The sequence below is a fragment of the Hyaena hyaena genome, unplaced genomic scaffold, assembly GCF_003009895.1.
Source record: "Hyaena hyaena isolate Hyena2069 unplaced genomic scaffold, ASM300989v1 scaffold_724, whole genome shotgun sequence".
Taxonomy (NCBI): domain Eukaryota; kingdom Metazoa; phylum Chordata; class Mammalia; order Carnivora; family Hyaenidae; genus Hyaena; species Hyaena hyaena.
Genome location: NW_024081354.1, coordinates 577,355 through 598,432, shown reverse-complemented (window position 1 = coordinate 598,432; position 21,078 = coordinate 577,355). Strand labels below are relative to the sequence as shown.

The window sequence follows — 21,078 nt, the reverse complement described above, 5'->3', positions numbered from 1 at the left end:
AGCCTAGCAAATGTAGATGAGCCTACAGCCAATATCATTAGTAAACATTACTTTATTAGCCCAGAGAGATGGAGAAACTACCAGTTTTGAAGCCATAAAGGGCTAGCTCAAACCTTAGCACCATCATTGATAAGCTCTGTGATCTTAAGCAAGTTTACTGCTGAAGTCTCAGGCTCTTTTGTTTTGTTTCTAAATCCCTAAGAGGAACATACCAACATCTACATTAAAAGATTGTTGAAAAAAATGAGAATGTCTACAGACAAGCAAAGAAAACGCCAGTATTTGGAAAGTTTGGAGGAAATGAGGCCTTTCAAGTATGTAAGTTGAAACAGTATTTTTAGGGGCAGCAGGCTGACTCAGTCAGTGGAGTGTGTGACTCTTGATCTCAGGATTTTAAGTTCAAACCCCACGTTGGGGGTACAGAATACTTAAAAGGAAATAAAATCTTCAATAAAAAAAAAGAAATAACTTTTTAAAGGACAGCTGGAAATATCCTTTAAACCAACATTCTGCTTCTGGAAGTTTATCTTAAAGAAATAATAGAGCAAGTATGCAAAAATATTGACTGAATAACTGTTTATAATAGCCTCAAATTGGGGCACCTGGGTGGCTTAGTCAGTTAAGTCTCCAACTTCCGCTTAGCTCATGACCTCATGGTTTATGAGTTCGAACCCTGCTTCAGGCTCTGTGTTGACAGCTCAGAGCCTGGAACCTGCTTTGGATTCTATGTCTCCCTCTCTCTCTGCTCCTGTCCTGCTCACACACACACACACACACACTCTCTCTCTCTCTCTCTCCAAATTAATATGAATGCTTTTTCTTTTATTACCAAATAAAACATCCAGGTGAAAGCAGGTACCTAGTTCTCCTAAGAATCACCAGAGGTGTTAGGTACCTCACTTATCTCTCCTGTACAATTACAGTGAAGGATAAACCTGCTGTCAGGGTGTGCTGTGGAAAGAACAGTTTTTCATGCCTCTCTAACTCTACCAGGTCTCCTATTTCCCTTTTAATTTTTTAACATTTTTAAAATTCATTTATTTCTGAGAGAGAGGGAGACAACATGAGAAGGGGAGGGTCAGAGAGAGAGAAGGAGACAGAGAATCTAAAGCAGGCTCCAGGGTCTGAGCTAGCTGTCAGCACAGAGCCCGATGCAGGGCTCGAACCCACGAACCATGAGATCATGACCTAAGCCGAAGTCAGCCGCCCAACCAACTGAGCCACCCAGGCACCCCTCCTATTTTCCTTTTAAACAGCTCTCAGAATGTGAATTCTCACCACCTCATCAGTGTTTTGAGAAACATGCTGTCACTTCAGGAATAAATTCACTTCTCAATAGCTTTTGCTGGAGAGCAGAATACTAGGTGAGGAATGACGGGCATGAGCTATGTCATCTGGCTAATCTGGGCGAAATGCTTCTCAGTTTCTAGGTGCAGGCAGACAGCATGTAGGCTGAGTCATAAGATTTTGGCAAGGGGCCTGCCACAGAAAGAAGGCTTCGATAAGCTCTTGGCACTGCACCCAGGACAAACTCCAAGCCACTCAGAGAAGACTGAGCCCTCCTTATCTGCCTATCAATCTCTGCCCCCCAGAGTTCTGAAACACAACCGTCTACAATGCAGTGTGACACCAAGTCTCAACCTTCACTTCAAGGAGGACTCAAGACAAGCAAAAGAAATACATTTTTTTTAAATGATGCTATAGGATCAAGTGCTGATGTTTTAAGAGAGAAGAGAGAAATCATATGGGTTGAAACGCCTAGTATTTTGTTGTATTTTTTTCTTCTTTTTAGGAGTACAAGGATGTCATCTACACAGTATCTAGATTTATTAAATATATTTATTAAACATAAATAAATAAAACAAGACCCTAGTAATCTTCCTTCTTCCTGCTGCTAGATATTCAATTTAACACGGTTTATTATCATGGCTAGATTAATGTTTAACATAGCCTGATTATAGTTCCATTTCAGGTATAAATAGCACATCTCTTAAAAACATCACCAAGATGATGAAGCTGATCGAGTAAGAGGTATTTAATTTCAAAAAAGCTAATTCATTAAATAATTAGAAATGCCAATGACTACATTTTAAGAACTTAACTGCTATTTATTTTGAGAGCTTAATCAGAATAGGTGGATGAAGGAAATGGGAAACCCCAAAAATGCAATGATTTGTACTTGAATTATCAAGCATTTATAAAGAATGAATGTAGGGGTGCCTGGGTGGCTAGGTCAGTTAAGTGTCCTACTACGGCTCAGGTCATGATCTCGCGGCTTGGCTCATGGGTTTCAACCGAGTCAGGCTCTGTGCTAACAGCTCATAGCCTGGAGCCTGCTTTGAATTCTATGTCTCCTCTCTCTCACTTTCTCCTGCTCATGCACTCGCTCTCGCACTCTCTTTCTCCCTCTCTCTGTCAAAAATGAACATAAAAAAAAAAAAAAAGAATGAATGTAAAGAAAAATTGGGCTTACTCAGAGTATCAGGTTGTCCCACATTGAGTCTTTGTTCATTACTTTTCCCATTCTGGAGCTTCAAATATAAAGAATAAGGTCATACCCCCTGATAGTTTTTTCAGAGGTACTTTATATCACACCTCTTTAAATATCTTAATAGAATTCTTACCCAGGAAAAAAATTAAAGCATCACATTCACAGTTAAATTATCTAAAGAAGAATAGCAAGAGTGGTTAACTCCACAGTCCCATATTCTATAGCCAAAAAAACAAAGTAACTCTTCTTTTTAAAAAGTGAAAATACAATAAACATGTAAATATGCTAAATTAGCTTATTAGAATGTTTCAAAACAGCTCAATGAAGTCAGATGTTACAGTATTGTAGAGTTGCTATAATAGCTCCAAGTTAGAACAAGCTGTTGGAACATCAGATTGACATTCTACCTGATCCTTTAACACAGAGGCAATACAAGGTATGGTTAAGAATGAGAATTCTAGGGGTGCCTGGGTGGCTCAGTTGATTGAGCTCTGACTTCGGCTCAGGTCTGTGAGTTTAAGCCCCACATCGGTCTCTGTGCTAACAGCTCACACTCTGGTCACACTCCGTTCTCTCAAAAATAAATAAACATAAAAAAAAAAAAAGAATGAGAGTTCTAAAGTGTTGGTAAGGATGTGGAGAAAAAGGAACCCTCATGCACTGCTGCTGGGAATGTAAATTTGTTCAGCCACCATGGAAAACAGTATGGAGGTTCCTCAAAAAATGAAAAATAGAAATACTATATAATCTGGCATTTCCACTACTGGGTATTTACCCAAAGAATACAAAAATATTAATTCAAAAAGATATGTACCCCTATGTTTACTGCAGCATTATTTACAAAAGCCAAGATATGGATGCAACCTAATCAAGGTATTGATAAAGGATATGGATAAAAAAAGATATGGTATATGTATAAAACGGAATATTACACAGCCACAAAAAAGGCTGAGATTGTGCCATCTGTAACAATATGGATAGACCTAGAGAGTATCATGCTAAGTGGAAAAAGTCACACTGAGAAAGGCAAATACCACTCCTACGTTGAATCTTAAAAAAATATATATGGGGATGTCTGAGTGGCTCAGTCAATTGAGCATCCAACTCTTGATTTCAGTTCAGGTCATAATCCCAGCATCTTGGAATCAAGCCCCACATTGGGCTCTGCACTGAATGTGGAGCCTGCTTAAGAGTCCCTTCCTCTCTCTCCCTCTGCCCCTCTCCCCTGCTCACACTCTCTCTCTAAAATAAAAATAAATTTAAAAAAATTTAAAAATATGAATAAACTAACAAAAAGCAGAATCAGACCTATAAATAGAACAAACTGATGGTTGCCAGAAGAGAGAGGGGTGGGAGAATGGGCCAAATGGGTGAAGGCTTCCAGTCATGGAGTGAATAAGTCACAGGAATAAAAGGCACAGCCTAAGAAATATAATCAATGATATGAGCTTGTATGGTGACAGAACGGATCTACACTTGTGGTAAACCTAACAACATAACATAATGTATAAACCTGTCAAATCACTATGCTGTATACCTGAAACTAATGTAACATTTTGTGGCAACTATACTAAAAAAAAAAAAAAAAAGTCAGAGTTCTAGCCCAGACAAACCTGGCTATGAATCCTGATTCTGCCACTTACTAGCTATGTAAGCTTGAGCAAGTTATTTAACCTCTATGTCTGTTTCTTTATCTTCAAGATGAGGATAACAGTAGCCACCTTATACATTTTTGTGAAGGTTAAATAATAAACAAAGCATTTAGCACAGTGCTAACATATGGAAGAGCTTAATAAACGTCCAGTTACTGTGTTTCTATAATGCCTAGCTACACAGAAGCCACATATGGCTTGGTTCTTAAAAAGTCAGATAAAAAAAAAAATCAACTCCAATTCTGAGGGCTAGAATGACATTAATCAGAAAATGAAAGATTGAACCGACCCTTTCTCTTCTCAGATGACAGGTCCTTTGTAAGGTACATAGACCACATACTCCCAACCACCTGAGAGGTTCAGCTTTCAAATGACAGTTCTCCTCTGAAGCTATCCTAGCCAAAAGAGAGAAGTATACTATTCATTAAGCTGTGTCTATAGCTAAGTCTGTCTAAATTAAAGAAAAACATGTAAGTTGCTTTTATCACTAATATAAGAGACTTAGCCAGAGGCTATAATACTACATAGAATTTGGAACCTCACATGGATGTGCATTCACATTTACATAGCTGTTAAAGAGATACAACATCAAAACAAAGCTGGGTTTAAAAAGCATCATATTGCAGAGTGACACAACTTTTTTATTCTGTAACATGTTGGTATCATGTGTCATTTAATGTCACTATAATTTTTAAAGTACTTTGCACTCTTGTATGAGTTAACATCCAGGTATTCACCTCCTAATTTTATGAGAAATATGCCAGATCTGTAAGCCACAGCGTCTGCTTACTAACTGAATGAATGATCAGGGTCACAGATAAATACAGAAAATTAAGTGACAAAATTAAGCGATATTTACATAGACAGTAAACACAATTACTTTCATCACAAAAATAGAAAGAAAATAGTAAAAATATGGCAAGCTTTTAACTAAGAGTGACAGTATAATTTATATTAGATATACAATAGCAGAGAATGCTCAGAAAATCTGGATCTGAATCCTAAATCACTTTGGTTTCATGATTTGGTATCATAGAGATTCAGAAAGACAAAAGAAAGTGTATTTGATTCTTGAAAAACATGACAGATATATCTAAGCTATGTCATGACTGGTATCAAATATTTATTAAATATGCCATGGCATAGAGGAAGGAGCCTGGGCTGGGCCTAGTTCTGGTGGTAGGTAGAGGTGGGCAATCACTTAATGCACTTTAGGCCTAAATTTCCTTATTTGTTCAAAGAAGGGGTTGAACAGTATAATCCTTAATACCCATTTTAGCTCTTAAAGTCTATTGCTCAGAGGTATCTTTCACAGCTCACAGTCTTCATGAAACTGTATTACAGGGGTAGTTAATGTTTTCCTCAGATACTTTTATGAAAGTGTTTATAATTTAACTATAAAATTGCACTGTGGCCTGAGGCCTGACTACAAATTCCACATACCTTTATATGGGGATGAGAATATTATACTAGGATTAACTCTTCAAGATAAAAAATTAACCAAGAAGAATTCTGATAATACCTTGCACCATTTACTAACACAAAACCGGAAGTGACTATGTGATATTTAGGGTCTCAACTCAATTACTCAATAATCTCACTAAATAACAAAAACACTTCTGCTGTGTTGAAATCATAAAATAAGTCCAATAACGAGCAAATGCACAGAGAGGTAAATACAAGTATATTTATTTTGAATCATTGTATTAAAAAAAGACTAGAAACAATCTAAATACACACAAGAAAGAGCTATACACACTTTGATATACCCAGAAAGCAGAACCATATGCATCCATTAAAAGCAATGACAAAATAGGGGTTGTCCCATATGATTCATATGGAACAATTCCCAAGAATTCTCAGCTCAGGACAATGGGCATAGTGTTCTACCATTTGCACAGGAAGTAAAAAGGAAAAATGAAATCTGGTATGTGTACAGACTGCGTCTGAATGTTTATAGAAGAAAATGGTTAACAACAGCTGCCTCTGGGGAAAGAAACTGGGGTAAGACAAAACATACTTTAAAAAATTCTTTTAGTATATTTTGGAATTTTTGTCCATGAGGATGCCCTATCTATTTATATTTATATTTAAAAAGCTAACTTTTCTAGGGGCACCTGGGTGGCTCAGTCACTGTAGTGTCCAACTTGATTTTAGCTCAGGTCATGATCTCACAGTTCGTGAGATCATGTCCCACATTCAGCTCTGCAGTGGCAGCATGGGGCCTGCTTGAGATTTTCTGTCTCCCTCTCTCTCTCTGCCCCTCCTTCATATACATGCACTCTTTCTCTCAAAAAAAAAGTGAAATTTTCTAAAGAACAAATAAACTATGATATGTAGTTGGATATGTAGATACACAAATATACACAAAAAAGACTAGAAGGAAATTTGCCAACATATCTTTAGATAGTAGGATAGAAGTGATTTATTGTTCTCCTTTTATATCTCTATATTTTCTAAATTATCTCAGTGAACACATGCCAACTTTGTAATCATAAGAAGTTATACATATTTTAAAAACAAATACACATTACTACCACATTTTTTCCAGATATTAAATGAAGTCCATGCTGTGAAAATATGTGTATTTTTATCAAAGTTCTGAAACTGTTTCATGCTGAAATTCCATACATTTGCTCCAAACTCACCCTTAGGTTATATGAAGGATCCTTAAGACTCAAATTTGGGAGGGATGCCTGGAGTGCATTTATATAACTTGTTTCAGCTCCTTGAGCTATAATCAGGAGACAGGTATTGAGTTAAGATTTATAAGTTATTATCAAATGAATATTCAACAATGGCTCAGTTCAGGGTCAAGCTTCATCTTTCAAAATATCCTAAACTTTCTAACCACCTTACTAAATTCAAAATATCTCCCACTATCATCAAGAATGGACTAAAAATGGTACATCCATCCTTGATTTTTTTTATTGGTCATGGGGTAGGGGGTATCTGTAGATCATTGGGTCTCAGCTATGCCCTTTAGGCTGTGACTCTATGGTGGCAGTGTACTACTAACAGAGCAACAGAGCCCATGCTGAGCCTGAGTCTAAAAGACAATGGGGGCGGGAGGGTGGCATGAAAAAGAAGGCCAATGTGAGTCTGGTCACCTTTATGGAGGTAGCAAAGGTGCCCTTTTCCATGGGGTTTTGTGAAACTCAGGACACATGGAGGGCAGCTATGGGATCCCAGTGACAGGATGAGACCCAGAATTATATGGTGGTCAGGCCAAACATTGGGACAGTGCAGCAAGGTCTAGCATATCCTCAAAAGCCCTGAGTGTCTCCCATGCTGTCAGCCTGTGCAGAAAATGGGTGTGTAGACTATTTCATGAAGGCTGAGATGTTAAGAACTTCTACCAGCACTTTGCAGAGGACTGAGACTCTGTGGTCATGGGTGTGGGGTGATAAAGTCAGCAGATCTGAGACATGAAAGATAGAAGGTGATGTGATCTCTAGCCACAGGCTAGTGGGGGTTGTGGACACTCAAGTTCTGTTCCCTTTACCCATCCAACAAATGAGTCTTTATCAATCAAACCTAGTATGCCCAGGGTACTTTCTTTAGGCCACTGAGAGGCCAAAATTCTACTTACCAGACTGCTTGTATTTCTGGACTTTTGTCTTCAGGTCTATTCTGTGGATGTTCTTTAAGCATTTTTCTAATAAATCCAATTGATCTGGAGCAATCAGATTTAGTTTCTCCAATTCAATCACAAGATCCAGAAAACTCTAAGAGAGCCACCAAGAAGAAACAAATGTCAGTAAGGTAGACTGTTAAGCCCCAAATGCAAACCTCAGGTAGTGTTTGTAACAGCGAGCAAATGTGAAAAGATTTCATGATCTTCAGTGATCCCAAACCAGACCTCTCTGTTTCCTAGTCCCTCCAGGGCCAGAAGCAAATTTCACTCACTTACCACCCCCTCTTTTACTGAGAAAGAGGGGGTGGTAAGTCCTTTGGTGGACAACCTGTACCTAAGCTGGGGACACATGAGTCATTTTATGTCATCAAGAAGTACTGTGAGATGGGGCACCTGGCTGGCTCAGTCAGTAAAGCACACAACTCTTGATCACAGGGTCATGAGATCAAGCCCCACATTGGGTATGGAGCCTACTTAACAACAAAAAAGTACTGTGAGAGAGAAGGCCTAAAAATAAAATCCGCCTGAGAACATTCTGTTCTGGTATTAGACTGAAAAACCCTAAGGGATTTCCTAAAAAGGGAAGAGAGAAGATCACTGGGAGAAAGCTTCTACTAGAAAAATCCCATGAGGCAGTTTTGAAGTTCCTAAAATATCTAACATTTTTTAATGTTTATTTATTTTTTAGAGAGAGAGAGACTGAGCACTAGTGAGGGAGGAGCGGAAAGAGAGGGAGACACAGAATCTGAAGCAAGCTCCAGGCTCTGGGCTGTCAGCACAGTGTCCAATGCAGGGCTCCAATCTACAGCCATGAGATATGACCTGAGCCAAAGTTGGATGCTTAATCGACTGAGCCACCCAGATACCCCAGAAGTTTCTAAAATATTTTAATCAATGCTGGGCATTCCAACTCATTCTGACTCCAGGAGGTTGAGGAAGCAAAATTAAAAAGTTAGGTCATATTGCTATTTACTTGCCTTAGACCATAAAGATTATGAAAATACTCTATTTCAGAAATAGGCATTGCTTTGGGTTTTATTTCCCCTCTGTTTAACATTTAGTTATTGAGGTGCTATATTTATTTTTTTTAATAATCATCATCATGAAATTTATATAAGTGATTGGCAGATAAGTTGACTCAAGAACACAAAAAGAAGTTCTATTTTTTCATTTTCCTTCCCATTTGATGCATTTGATCGTAGGGGCATAATGTCACCCTATATTTGCAGATTTCAGAAACAAAACTACAATTATCATGAAACATGAGGAAATTCTCAAGCAATGATTTACCAGTCCTCAAAGGCAGATCCTTTAAGAACATATTTTCATATTCTAGAGACCTAAGGTTTTCCTGGCCTGTCCTTAGGCCAGCAGTACCACATAGGGACAGACAATTTAAAAGTTTTCCACCAATTACAACATTCCTGAGATCTTGATTCCTACCTAGTTTCCAATCCCAAATCTCTACTTTTGCCATTCCCTGGATACACAAGTCATAAGTACCTTCTCCGTCCCTACCTCAGCATTCAGCCTGACCTCACACTGACCTCAAGCTAGTTGAGGGGAAATAGATGCCCATGGGAGAGCAAGATGAGAGTGAATTTGAAGTAAAAAGATATACTTTTCTCACTTCCTACCTTCATCCCAGCTTGAGTCTTCCTATTCTAGTGCCCACTTCCCTCTCTCCACACACTATAGAGCACCCCTCTCCTTTTGATAGGCCCTTGGGAACATGAACCAAGAAAAAGAATACTCACCCTATCCTTGGCTCCCTTGCTTCGGCCCATATAATCCCTCATGAGAAAAAGTAATGAGGACACATCAGATTTTTCCAAATCCTCACCAATCTTTGTCATCAGCACCCTGCAAACCAGACAACCTTTTTAGTAAATTCAGACACCAATCCTAGTGAAAACACCAAAACCTATGCTTCTACTATGCCAATAATTGTTTTAAAGACTAATTCAGGACCCCATTTGAATATGTGCCTCCATAAAACAGAAAGCCTAGACCACAACAGGAAGAGATCTTAAGGGAACTCGAAAAGGAAATTAATCCTTTCCCCTACTTTCAATAGGAGACAGTACCTCTCTTTCTAACTAACTGCTCTACAAACAACTCAGAGAATAAAAACTTCCGTAAAGAATCCCCTAGCTCCCCCAGATGTTATGATGAAATAAGCAAAGAACATATATGAATAAGATGAAAGAAATAGAATTTGAAGTGGTCTTGTCTTCTCCATCTTACAAGCCCCAGGTGATGAGGATGCTGCAGATCCAGGGACTGCGCTCTGAGTCACAAACTTCTAAAGCAAGGTTATACCTGGGATATTCTGGCCTACTCCTAAACTCAAAGGGTAAAAGGCATCTAGATCCTGGGGATTATGACCATAGATGTTTTTGTCTACAAAGCCTTGCCTGACTCAGTCACCATTGCTCCATTTGGAGCCACCATCACACTTTATCTGGGCTCTCAGGACACCCTGTGGTTGGCATTATTGCCTCGACAATTTCATCACTTCTTTAGAGGGCTGTTTTCCCAATTAGGCTCTCAAATTCTTGAGGACATAAGATGCTTTGTTCATTTTGCTCTAATGCTTAATACACACCTATTGACATATATTGACACCCCTGCCCAAAAGAGCCCACTGGGCATATACTGACCCCCCCACCCAAAAGAGCTCATTGACCAGATGAATCAGTGACTCTAGTATTCCCTCCCATTACCCACCCGTTCTACCCAGAGGACCTAGGGAACTGCCTACACTCACATTAGCAAGGAGACAGGAAATGGAGAGTGCCCTAACTTATTCACTGAAACCCAGCACCTCTGAAAAAATTTTAAGAACATATTGACATTTTATGATGGTTGAAGAGGTAGAGATGATCAAGAACAACAGTAACAATAAACTCTTTCACTTTTTTGTTTGTGTGTTTGTTTTTAAGTAGGACATGAAACCCATCATGGGCTTATGTCCTTGAACTTATGACCCTGAGATCAAGACCTGATCTAAGACTAAGAGTTGGATGCTTAACCAACTGAGCCACTCAGGTGCCCCAATAACAATAAACTCTTGCATTTGTAGAGGGATTCACATACTAAATTATGTGAAAGTACTTCACATACTAAATTATCACAATTGATCTTCACCAACAAACTTGTGAAATCAGGTATTATTATTTTTAGCTTTACAAGTAGGAAAACAAAGTCCCTACTTTGTTTAGTAGCTGGTGTTAGTGGCTGGCCTAGCCTATATGGCCTGTAACTGATATTTCTGAGACTTGAAACAGGCCTCCAGACCTCAGACCTCTGATACTTTGAAAGGGCCATGCTGCTTTCAACTCTCTTTAATACTGTTCTCAACAATACACATCTTCTCCAAATACACACCATTGATATAACTAAAGGTTGGTGGTCTGAAGAAAAAGGAATCATTAATTTAAGGTCACAAGTTATCTTTCTTTCTCCAGAAATGCAGCTTTTCTTATGGCTTTTGTGCTCCTCTCAGCCTCCAAGAGAGTAGTTTGTTAACAGGAGGAAGGAAAATCTCAAATGGTTTCAACTAAAGGCGACTCCAGTGACCATCCCTCTCTGAACTGGAGGGGGTCTATGGCTGTTTAATTGATGAGATGTTCGTTCAGCACCTCTGCCCTACCAAGCCTCTGGGGGCAAGGACCCCAAAGAAACTCACAGAAAGGAAGTCTACCTCACTAAGCTCCTCAGCAGGGGAAAGACCAATGGGGACTCAGGAGGGATCACAGAGCTCTACAAAGGTCAGGAAAATCAATGTCAGACTTGTTATTTCCTTTCTCAGTACCAGAATTTGCCAGTCTGACATCACAGACCACTACAGATCCCACAGAGGATGGCAAGAATTACTAGTTCTTAGTTGTTCTATCCATCAGACAAATACATACTACCCAGCCCTTCCACTTTCTTTATGATCTTCTACCTAGTTACTTTAAGTGAACATATTCTAAGAATTCAAAGACTTCAAAGGAATGAAGTAACATTATAAGGCAAATGAATCTGTGGGCAGCAAAAGTAATGTGTTTGTTTTTTTTACCGTCTTCATGTCTATTGTCCATAAGTCCAGACCACCTCACTCCCTCCCTCCAGGTCCAGCCTTGGGAAAGGATGATGAATTACCTATAGTCTGAAACAAGCTGAGGGTGCCTGAGCAAGTGCGCCTCCACTGCCCTTTTGTCCATCTTCAAGATCCGCTTGAGCAAGTCAAACCGCCTCACTCTGTAGAGTAGTTCAGCCAAGCCCATGGCAGACAGCTTTCCTCTGTCATTTAAAATGTCCAGAAGGTCCCTGACGTTGAGGGGAACAATATCTGCAGCAATGTCCCGACACAAAAAAAGAATCATTTCCTTCTCGTCTTCATCAAGTGCCTCTTCAACCTGGTAGATGACTTCAGCAGACATCTTGTGCAGTGTCATTCTAAAGAAATGCAATAATAAAACTCCACTCTAGTCAACAAAAGGCCATGAGGCTACTGACTTCATTTCTGATAGTTTTCTTCATTTCTTTCAAAATCCCCTTTCCAATGGAGGAGTTCTGTGGTTAAAAGGGAATTTTTTTTAAATTCTCTTATCAAAGCAACTTATGCCTAACATTCACGGTATAGGTTCTTCCTTTCTTGGTCTCTCTAACCTAGCAGATTAAACTTATATTGTTAAGCCTATAGAAAGCTATCCTCAGTAGGCAGAGCAATTGATTGAAAAACCAAGACAGTCAGAGAAGATAACCTAAATTTTAAAGGTAATGAAACCAGAAACAAATTATCTCCCCAAAATCCCACGGGCTTTATCAGAATTTATAAGAATGTAAAATACGGTAAGAAGAAAATCATAAATGACGAATAGCATATGAATAACCTTGGTGGGAGGAAGAAGAAAAAGCCCAATGACGAAGCAGCTAACTGGACTAGAAAAACTGGTGTCACAGGGTTAACTCCCACTTTCAGTGACCCCAACCAGGTAGATTTAAACAAACACAGGTCTTGACAAGAGACTTCCTGCAGGGTGTCAGAACTACTCCCAGCATTTTTCCCAGTTGTCTCCTACTATAAAATCCCTCATTTATACCTATAAGCAGAAACCTTCCCTGGTATCCTCCCAAAGTCTCAGGTCATTTTCACAACTTCATCATGAATGCTCGTAGGACCTACCACTTTATCTGAACAAAGGCCTCGTCAAGTTTTAATTACTGCTCCAGACCTTGAGCCCATGGAAGTGCCAGAGGCCCTTACTCTCAACACATTGGTTCAGGTCAGCAATTATCACGAGTTCCTAATGGTATCAGTGGAAGGAAGGAAGTAGAACAGAAAATCTGGGGAAAGAACTTGGTCCCTGGGCTGGACTTGGGTGGGAGCAATGGGAGGTCATGCCATGGATGACCTCTTAATTTTTTTCCATTGAAACTCAATCTATTCCCTTTCAAAATTTAAGGTGCAAATGGCAGGCACTGTCTATTCTATTCTAAAGTGTCATAGCTATATTTTATGTTAAATAAACTCTTGCATTCTGAAAGAGTATCTTGTCTGTTTCTATCAGAGAACATTTAAAAAAATTGGAAACACAACTCCACTGTAAGTTGCTAACTATTACTATGTATTTGTGTACAAGTATATTTATATTTTTTTTCTTTTTCTTTTTTCTTTTCGAGAGAGAGACAGTGCAAGTGGGGGAGAAGGGCAGAGGGAGAGAATGGTGGGGGGGGGAGAGAGAGAGAGAGAGAGAGAGAGAGAGAATATTAAGCATGCTCTACACTCAGCACACAGCCCCACATGAGGCTTAAACCCACAATCCTGGGATCATGACCTGAGCTGAAATCAGGAGTGGGATGCTCAACTGACTGAGCCACTCACATGCCCCATGTATATTTTTACATTATTTATCGAACTATCTTTAGTGAAAAGAGCACTGAAGGTATTTAATTTATTTATGTACAATTTCAGCCCATAATAGATTTAAGGCATCTTATAATAACAACACTAAGTACAAGAAATAGTTTATATGAGAATAAGGGGGGAAATTAGGTTAAAAAATATTAGATTAGAAAGTTAAAATGGGGTGGAGGGATAGAGAATACAAAGCAAATACGGAGACCAGAAAGGCCTAAACAGATATTAGTAGACTGTGAATTTGTCTCTGAGTTTCCTGGCAGTCAAAGCAAAAAAAAGGATATATGGAACATTTTTTTTGTTCTTACTGTCAAAGGCAAAATAGATTCTTAGAGTAAGCATAATTTCCCTACAGATCCAGAGTTCCCCATCAATGAAAATATTAATAACTTCTTTAGTGTCTGAAAGTAATAGAATCAAATTTACTCTAATTTTTGTTTTATTTTTCAAAAATCTAAAATATTTTGTTTTAGAGTAGATCATTCATTTCACACTGGCCTTCCCACAACCAGGCTAAATGAGTGAGTTCTTAATACAAATAGACATTTTACCTAATGCACATTTGCTAATAGGTATTCACATGTCTATGCCAATCCCATGCATGTTCATCCAAACTTCACTGAAATCTAGCCATTGTGAATGACTGGAGAAATAGAATTTACTAAATGATTGCCCAATGAAAGTGGAAAAACTGGCACTCAGACTATTTTTTTTATTTTACTTTTTTTTTCAGAGAGAGAGAGGGAGAAAGGGAGAGGTGCAGAAGCAGGAAGAAAGAGAGAATCCAAAGCAGGCTCCATGCTCAATGCAGAGACCAACACAGGCTTGATCCCACAACCCTGGAATCATGACCTGAGCCAAAATCAAGAGTCAGATGCTTAACCAACTGAGCTATCCAGGCACCCCTACCTTACTTTTTTTAATCTGAAAGCTTAATAACAATTTTATGTGTTCCAGAGACCCTAAATCTATACTTTATTCGGGGGCTAACAATACTTTAACCTAACTTCTAGTTTCCATGAAAGGAAGTCAAGTACTTCTTTTTCTATTGACTAAAAGTCACAATTTTGTTAGTAGTTGTTATAAATTAACCTATAAAATATTCATACACACTAGAAGGTATAAAATAAGGATGAGATCATTAAACACAAGAGAAATAAATGAGATGTTATCCAAATTTACCAGACATATCTGAAAAAAAAAAAAAAAGCCAAAGAGAACTCTAGAAATGAAATGTGCAATTCTGTTTTTAAAAACAGTAGCCAACTTTTGGAGTTCATAGTTATCATGATGTAATAATGCTGTCAAGAGTTAACAAAATTAGATAATCATTTTTAAAAATATTATCTGCTCAGTTTGTTCCCTCCAACCGTTACACCAGGACTGTTTTCGGCCAGTCACGCACACTCAGTAAGCGAACTGGCATGCTGTCTTCCCTCTGTACTAATGGAGGTATAGTTTGGCAGCAAAACCCAAATTACTCAGTGGTAGCATCTGGCATATTCAGAAAAAAATATCAAAAGGAAAACTACAGATCCCATGCTGAGTCAAGCCTACATGCAGCAAAATGCCAGTGTGTATGTTAGGGTGGTGTTGAGGCGGTTAAGTGTAGCTAAAGGTGACAGGCACTTGAGAAAGAGGAGCATAGAAGGGAGAAGTAGGGCAAGGGTCCAAATAATCACTACTTTGTTAGGGTTTCTTTTAAGCCCAAAGCAAGAAATTAACATAAAAATTGCTCTCAGACTAAGGAAGCCTCTAAGATCTTCAGAGGCAAACTCAAAACCACCCCAGAAAACTACCTTCATCACTCAGGGCATATGAGACATCCGTTCTGCTGGAGGCCAAGTTCATGCTTAAAAATTACCGTGGACAAAAATAAAAATCACCATGACAGTAGACAACACAAATAAAATTCACATCTGAGGAAAATAATTCTAAAAAAATGAGGAAAATTTCTGCAATATAATTTTCTGCAATATAATTCAAATTAATGAATCAGTGGCAATTTTGCCCCTCAGGGGACATTTGACAATATCTGAAGATGCATTTAGTCAGGGTGGTGCTACTGGCTCTAGAAAACAGAGGCCAGGGATGCTGCTAAACATCCCTCAATGTACATTCCCCATAACAAGGAATTATCCAACCACAAACACCAATAGTGCCAAGATTGAGAAACTCTGCACTAGATAATCTAAAAAACAACAACAACAAAAAAAAACTGGCTATCATAGACACTCAAATGAATTTATAAATTCAATATAAGCCCAACAAAAAAAATTTTTTTAATTGCCATGGACTGTGGTAAGCTTATTTTAAACGTATGTTAAGGAGGAAAAAGTCCAAAAATAGCCAATATAAGTTTTAAGAACAACCAGTTGGAGGAAGCTGCCTTGCCAGATATCAAGGTTTTATACAAATGTAATAGGCACAGGGGATATATAATAAAGCAACCAACATACAGGTGATAACTCAGAAGTCAATCCACACACAGATCACTGAGGCGGTCCTGCAAATCAATAGAGAAGGACATTCATGTCCAGAAATGGTGCTGGGTCAGCTAGTTATTCAATACACATAAGATCCTATCCTCACATGATTTACAAGTCAATTCCACATGTACTAAAGTCCTGGGTATAAAATTCTAAATGAAAATCTATAACCTCCAATTACAAATGGATTTTATAGACATAAAAAGCAAGCATTTTTAAAAATGAAAAGATTAAAAAATAAATAAAAATGAAAATGATTAAATACAGAGAAGGCAAATGCATCATATTAATTAACAAAGAATTAGTATCCAGAATATAGAAAGCATTTCCACAGGGGTGCCTGGCTGCCTCAGTTAGTAGAACATTTGGCTCTTGATCTCAGGGTTGTTGGTTTGAGCCCCACAATGGGTGTAGAGATTACTTAAAATTAAAATCTTTGAGAGAGAAAGGAAGGAAGGAAGGAAGGAAGGAAGGAAGGAAGGAAGGAAAGAAGGAAGGAAGGAAGAATTTCTGCAAATCAGTAAGTATAGACAAGCAACCCAAAGGGAAAAAAGATAACAGGAACTTCCCAGAAGAAAAAAACAAATAGCCACTAGCCATATGAAAAGATGCTTGAGCCATAATAGTGGTCAGCAAAATGCAAATTGAAGCTGCAATGAGATATTACTTCACATCAAGTAAATGCTAGTATCTGTTACCAAATGTCACAGAAATATAAAATCCCCAACATTACTAAAGGAATCAAATTAGTACAGCCACTTTGAAGAACAATTTGGCAATATTTGGCAAAGATAAAAAACATACATTACTCTATGACATGAAATTTTCATTTCTAAGTAAATATCCCTTAAAAACTCTCAGACAGGTACACACACTATACATCCTTGAAAAGGAATGAACCAGAACTACATGAATCTCACAAACAAAACACAAAACAACAAAACAAATATTTTTGCTGAAGCAAAAAACAAGTTGCTAAAGCATACATAAAATATGGTTAATTCACATTAAGATCCTAAATGTTAAAAATAATACCATATATCATTTAGCAATGTGTGTGTATATCTGTGTGTGTAGTGAAAATATTAAAACATGCATAGTAGTACCAACTTGACAATAAACTATTTGTAAAAAAAAAAAAATACATAGTAGTAATAAATACTGAATTCAAAAAAGTAGTTTCTATTACAGGATGAACGAAATGTGACTAGCTAAAAATGTACAGGGGAAATGACTGAATTTGTAACATTTTACTTTATAAGCAGAGAAATAGGTATACAGATATCAAAATAAATGTGCCTCATACCACATTCTCTGACCACAGTACAATAAAATTAGAAAACTGTAATAAGCCAAAGGGAAACCCTATACATTTTCAAAGTAAAAAAAATTAGTTTTTTCTCTTCCACACCCAGCCTTTATCAGTTCAGTTAACAAGCACTGTATAGAGAAAATACAGGTATAGGGCAGGAGGTAGGGAAGAAGCAGAGCATGCTGTATAGAAACCAACTCATAGCATTCAGAAAGCTTTTAGAGTTTCCCTGGTGCATATTTAGACAAACATCAGAACAAGAAAGGCTAGAGGCATCCTAAAGGTATTCTCCAAAAGAACAGGTCAGATTTTATTTAGCATGGTTCAAAGATGGGGAAAGGGGGTTGGGAGGGAGTGGCAGGTAGAATGAGCTCTTTAGAGTTCCATGAAAGGACAGTGCTCACTGCTTGCCAGTTGCCTCCCTCCCCGCTGCAATACCACTGCCTGAGCTGCCCAGCTCCGCACTCCACTCACCTTCTTAGAAGTCACTTACAGGTGCTGAGGGACAAATGCGTGATCTTTTTCTTTCTTGCTTTCAAATACCCAGTCCTCCTGATCAGTTAATATTCTGTCAGTTTGGTTTCACTCTACTGTTTTAAGCAGTTCACCTTCTCTGGCCAGACAAAACTGGCATCTGGGTATATTTTCTAAAATTTGTGAGAAATCCCCCTTTTCTTTCCTCCCCTTACTGGCAAATTCTAGTTTAATTCTTCTTTTCCACACCTACACAAAATCTCCACGGTGCTTCAAACTGTCCCCAATCTTCACAACCAAAGCAACTAAGACTGGTTCCAGTTTCATTTCTCACGTGGAAGTCATGGGACGGATGCCATCTAAAACACTAAACAAAGATGATGTTGCCAGAGTTAAAATCCACAACACTGACTAATAGAAGGGGTGGTATCGGGTTCTAGAAACAAAACCACTCCAGGTATTTTCAGCACAAATACATGTAATACGGGTGCTTATAAAACTGTTGCAAGGGTTGGAGGAAAGGGCTGCTGCCTGGGCTTCTGAGAAAACCTCCTATAGCACCCCGAAAGATCTTGTTTCAGCCAGGACCGTGGGGAATCAGGAGGCCGTCACTGGGAGTACTGCCTTCTGCTTACCTGCATGGGAGTGACCCAGAAATCAGAAAGCAGCCGACCACCCTACCTACTTCCAACACCTCTAAAGCTGGTGACTGGACACCGCAACTGCTGCTGCCCAAATCCCTCCCTCACCACCACCGTACCTGCCGACAGAGAAACTAAGAAAAGCAGCCAGCTATTGGCCTCTACCTCGCTTCTGTTTACAAATCTTGCCTGAACATACCTACTTGGCAGAACTAGGGAGTCTAAGAAAAGCAGTTTGTAATGTTCTATCCTCTAGACAAAAGATGGGAATGGGTTCGGAGCACCAACTGAACTTAGCCACCACAGAAGGATAATCTATGAGGGCATTTATATCTTCTTTGGGGCTAAATCCTGGGCAAGGACCCCAGTGCCTAACTCATAGTAGGCACTCAATTAGTATTTGTTGAATGAACAGTGAATAACTGGAGTGTTCACAAGTTGCTACCAGGTAATGGCCTCACTTCTTTTTCTCCCCGGACTGGACCTAGAGCACAGGCAAACTCTCTGACCAGCACCTGCCATTATCTTTCCCTTTTGCCTCCTGACCACCAGCTCTTTGGTATATGACTCATCCTGATTTACCAGAACTTTCCAGTTTTAGCACTGAAAGTCCTGTCTGTGTCATCAAGAAACCCCTCAGTCTTGGGCAAACCAGGATGGTTGGCCACTCCAGCATCCTATGTGAGTCTCCCCCACTCATACATTTGGAGTAGCAAGTCATGCCCAGGAGAGAGGGAAAGATCACATCAAACCCTTGTGGCTTTCAACCTGACCTGGCCCCTTACTGTTACTCAGCAATTGCTGTCACTGGACCTTGGTCAGCTCCTTCCCCACAGCTGTCTAAGAAATCTAACTTTCACCACCTACTGGTGCCATTCCTCCTCAGTTGACCTTGCCATTTATCAGGAGTAAGTTCCCACAACGCTGCACCTTCCCACTGTGGGGCTAGCACCTGCTACCCTTCACCTTGCCAGGGCTATCCACCTTATACCACCTATGCCGTTTGTGTCTGTGAGCCCCTACAAATACTCTTTCATCAACCTCTCTCCACCTCCAGACTATAAATATGTTCAAGTTTCTCCCATTTAAAAAAATAATCTTTTTTTTTTAAAAAAGACCTTAAGCCTGAGATCCCAAGGACAAACACCCTTTCACTTTATTTCCCTTCACAGAAAGCTGGAACCTTATGAAGGAAGAGTCTGCACTCAGTGCTTCAACTCCCACGACCTCAATTCACTCCTCAATATGCCCCTATCTGCATCCTCCCTCCCACCATATCCCTTACATAATGATACTCCATGCCAAGCCATACTGGAACCTGAGGCAAAAGAAAAATCAGGAATACTGACGCTGTCTCTATTCTAAGTTTTGATATTTTGTTCATTGTGATTTTTTTGCAATAATGTCAAATTTTTTCAAAACATTACTCTAAAATATTATTTATCTTGATTGCTGAGTTTTTGAGCACTCTCTTAAATGTTGTGCCTGAAACGAGTGCCTTACTTGGCTCACTCTAGTATCCCAGTCCTGCTGATGGTGCTCTTGCAGGGGACTTGGTGACCTCCTAGTGGCTACATCCAAAGTCACTTGGAAGCCCTCTTTACATGGGCACACTACTGCGTCTGACGCTGCTGATTAATCCCTCCTGGAAACTTTTCTTTGGTTCACCTCAGACCACTATACCCTACGCAATCCCTCCCTAACCTTCTCTGACTCCTCAGTACCCTCTTTCAGCAACTTCTCCTGGCAATTACCTTCTAGCAACTGTCTTTCGCCCAGACTTTTCCCCTGACCTTTCTGTTCTCCCTGCCTATGGTCTCAACCTCTCCAAATCAATCTCCTGTCAGAATGAACTTTATAAAGCTCATGCCTGAACTAAGTCATTTTCCTTAGTTATATTAAACCTTCCAATGATGCCTCATCTCCATTGTAGGTTCCAATTTTCTTTGCATTCAAGGCCCAGCATCTGCCTTCATCTCTCATTAATACATGCTTTGCATATTTGGCTTCAACCTAATCTCAACACAGAGTTCTTTCCCATGCCTCTATGTCTTTACTTGAACTGCCCTCTTACACTGACATACATGTCTAGCAAACAAACAAACAAACAACAACAAAAGCCTTCTCAGCTTTCAGGGCCAGCTGAAGCATCTCCCACTGTGCAAAGCTTTCCTGGGAAAAGCACACACAGACTTGGCCAGAAACTTTTTTGTATCATCACAGTACTATGAACATACCTCCCTGGTAACCAGCATTAGCCCCATAGGTGACAGTAAAGTGTGGTTAACTTAAGTCAGTCTTTTAAATCTTTCTCACAGGATGTCAATGTTGCCTCCAAACCATCTGGTATCTAAAGTACATAACATTCTCTGTAATCAGTAGCTCAGCCACCATCATAACCGGTTCCCATTATACCTTGACCTATCCAAAGACATACTAAATATTCCATTCTTTGTAGTGGTTCTGTATAT

At 39.1% G+C, this 21,078-nt stretch overlaps 1 protein-coding gene across 16 annotated transcripts in view; it reads right to left on the bottom strand.

The window, feature by feature from the left end:
- CFLAR (CASP8 and FADD like apoptosis regulator) overlaps window positions 1–21,078 on the bottom strand; it is a 43,194-nt gene that overhangs the window by 14,290 nt on the left and 7,826 nt on the right. For 7 of the 16 annotated variants that reach the window (XM_039217830.1, XM_039217831.1, XM_039217829.1 and 4 more), the window contains exons 2-6: window positions 11,930–12,343; window positions 9,538–9,643; window positions 7,736–7,871; window positions 6,792–6,877; window positions 2,474–2,531 (exon numbers count right to left, since the gene is read on the bottom strand). In XM_039217830.1, the coding sequence (XP_039073761.1) occupies window positions 2,474–2,531; window positions 6,792–6,877; window positions 7,736–7,871; window positions 9,538–9,643; window positions 11,930–12,225 (682 nt within the window). In that variant the 5' untranslated portion in view covers window positions 12,226–12,343. Of the gene's footprint in view, window positions 1–2,473; window positions 2,532–6,791; window positions 6,878–7,735; window positions 7,872–9,537; window positions 9,644–11,929; window positions 12,344–17,966; window positions 18,115–21,078 lie in introns of those variants that run through there. The other 9 variants (XM_039217838.1, XM_039217839.1, XM_039217835.1 and 6 more) reach the window with 4 other exon arrangements.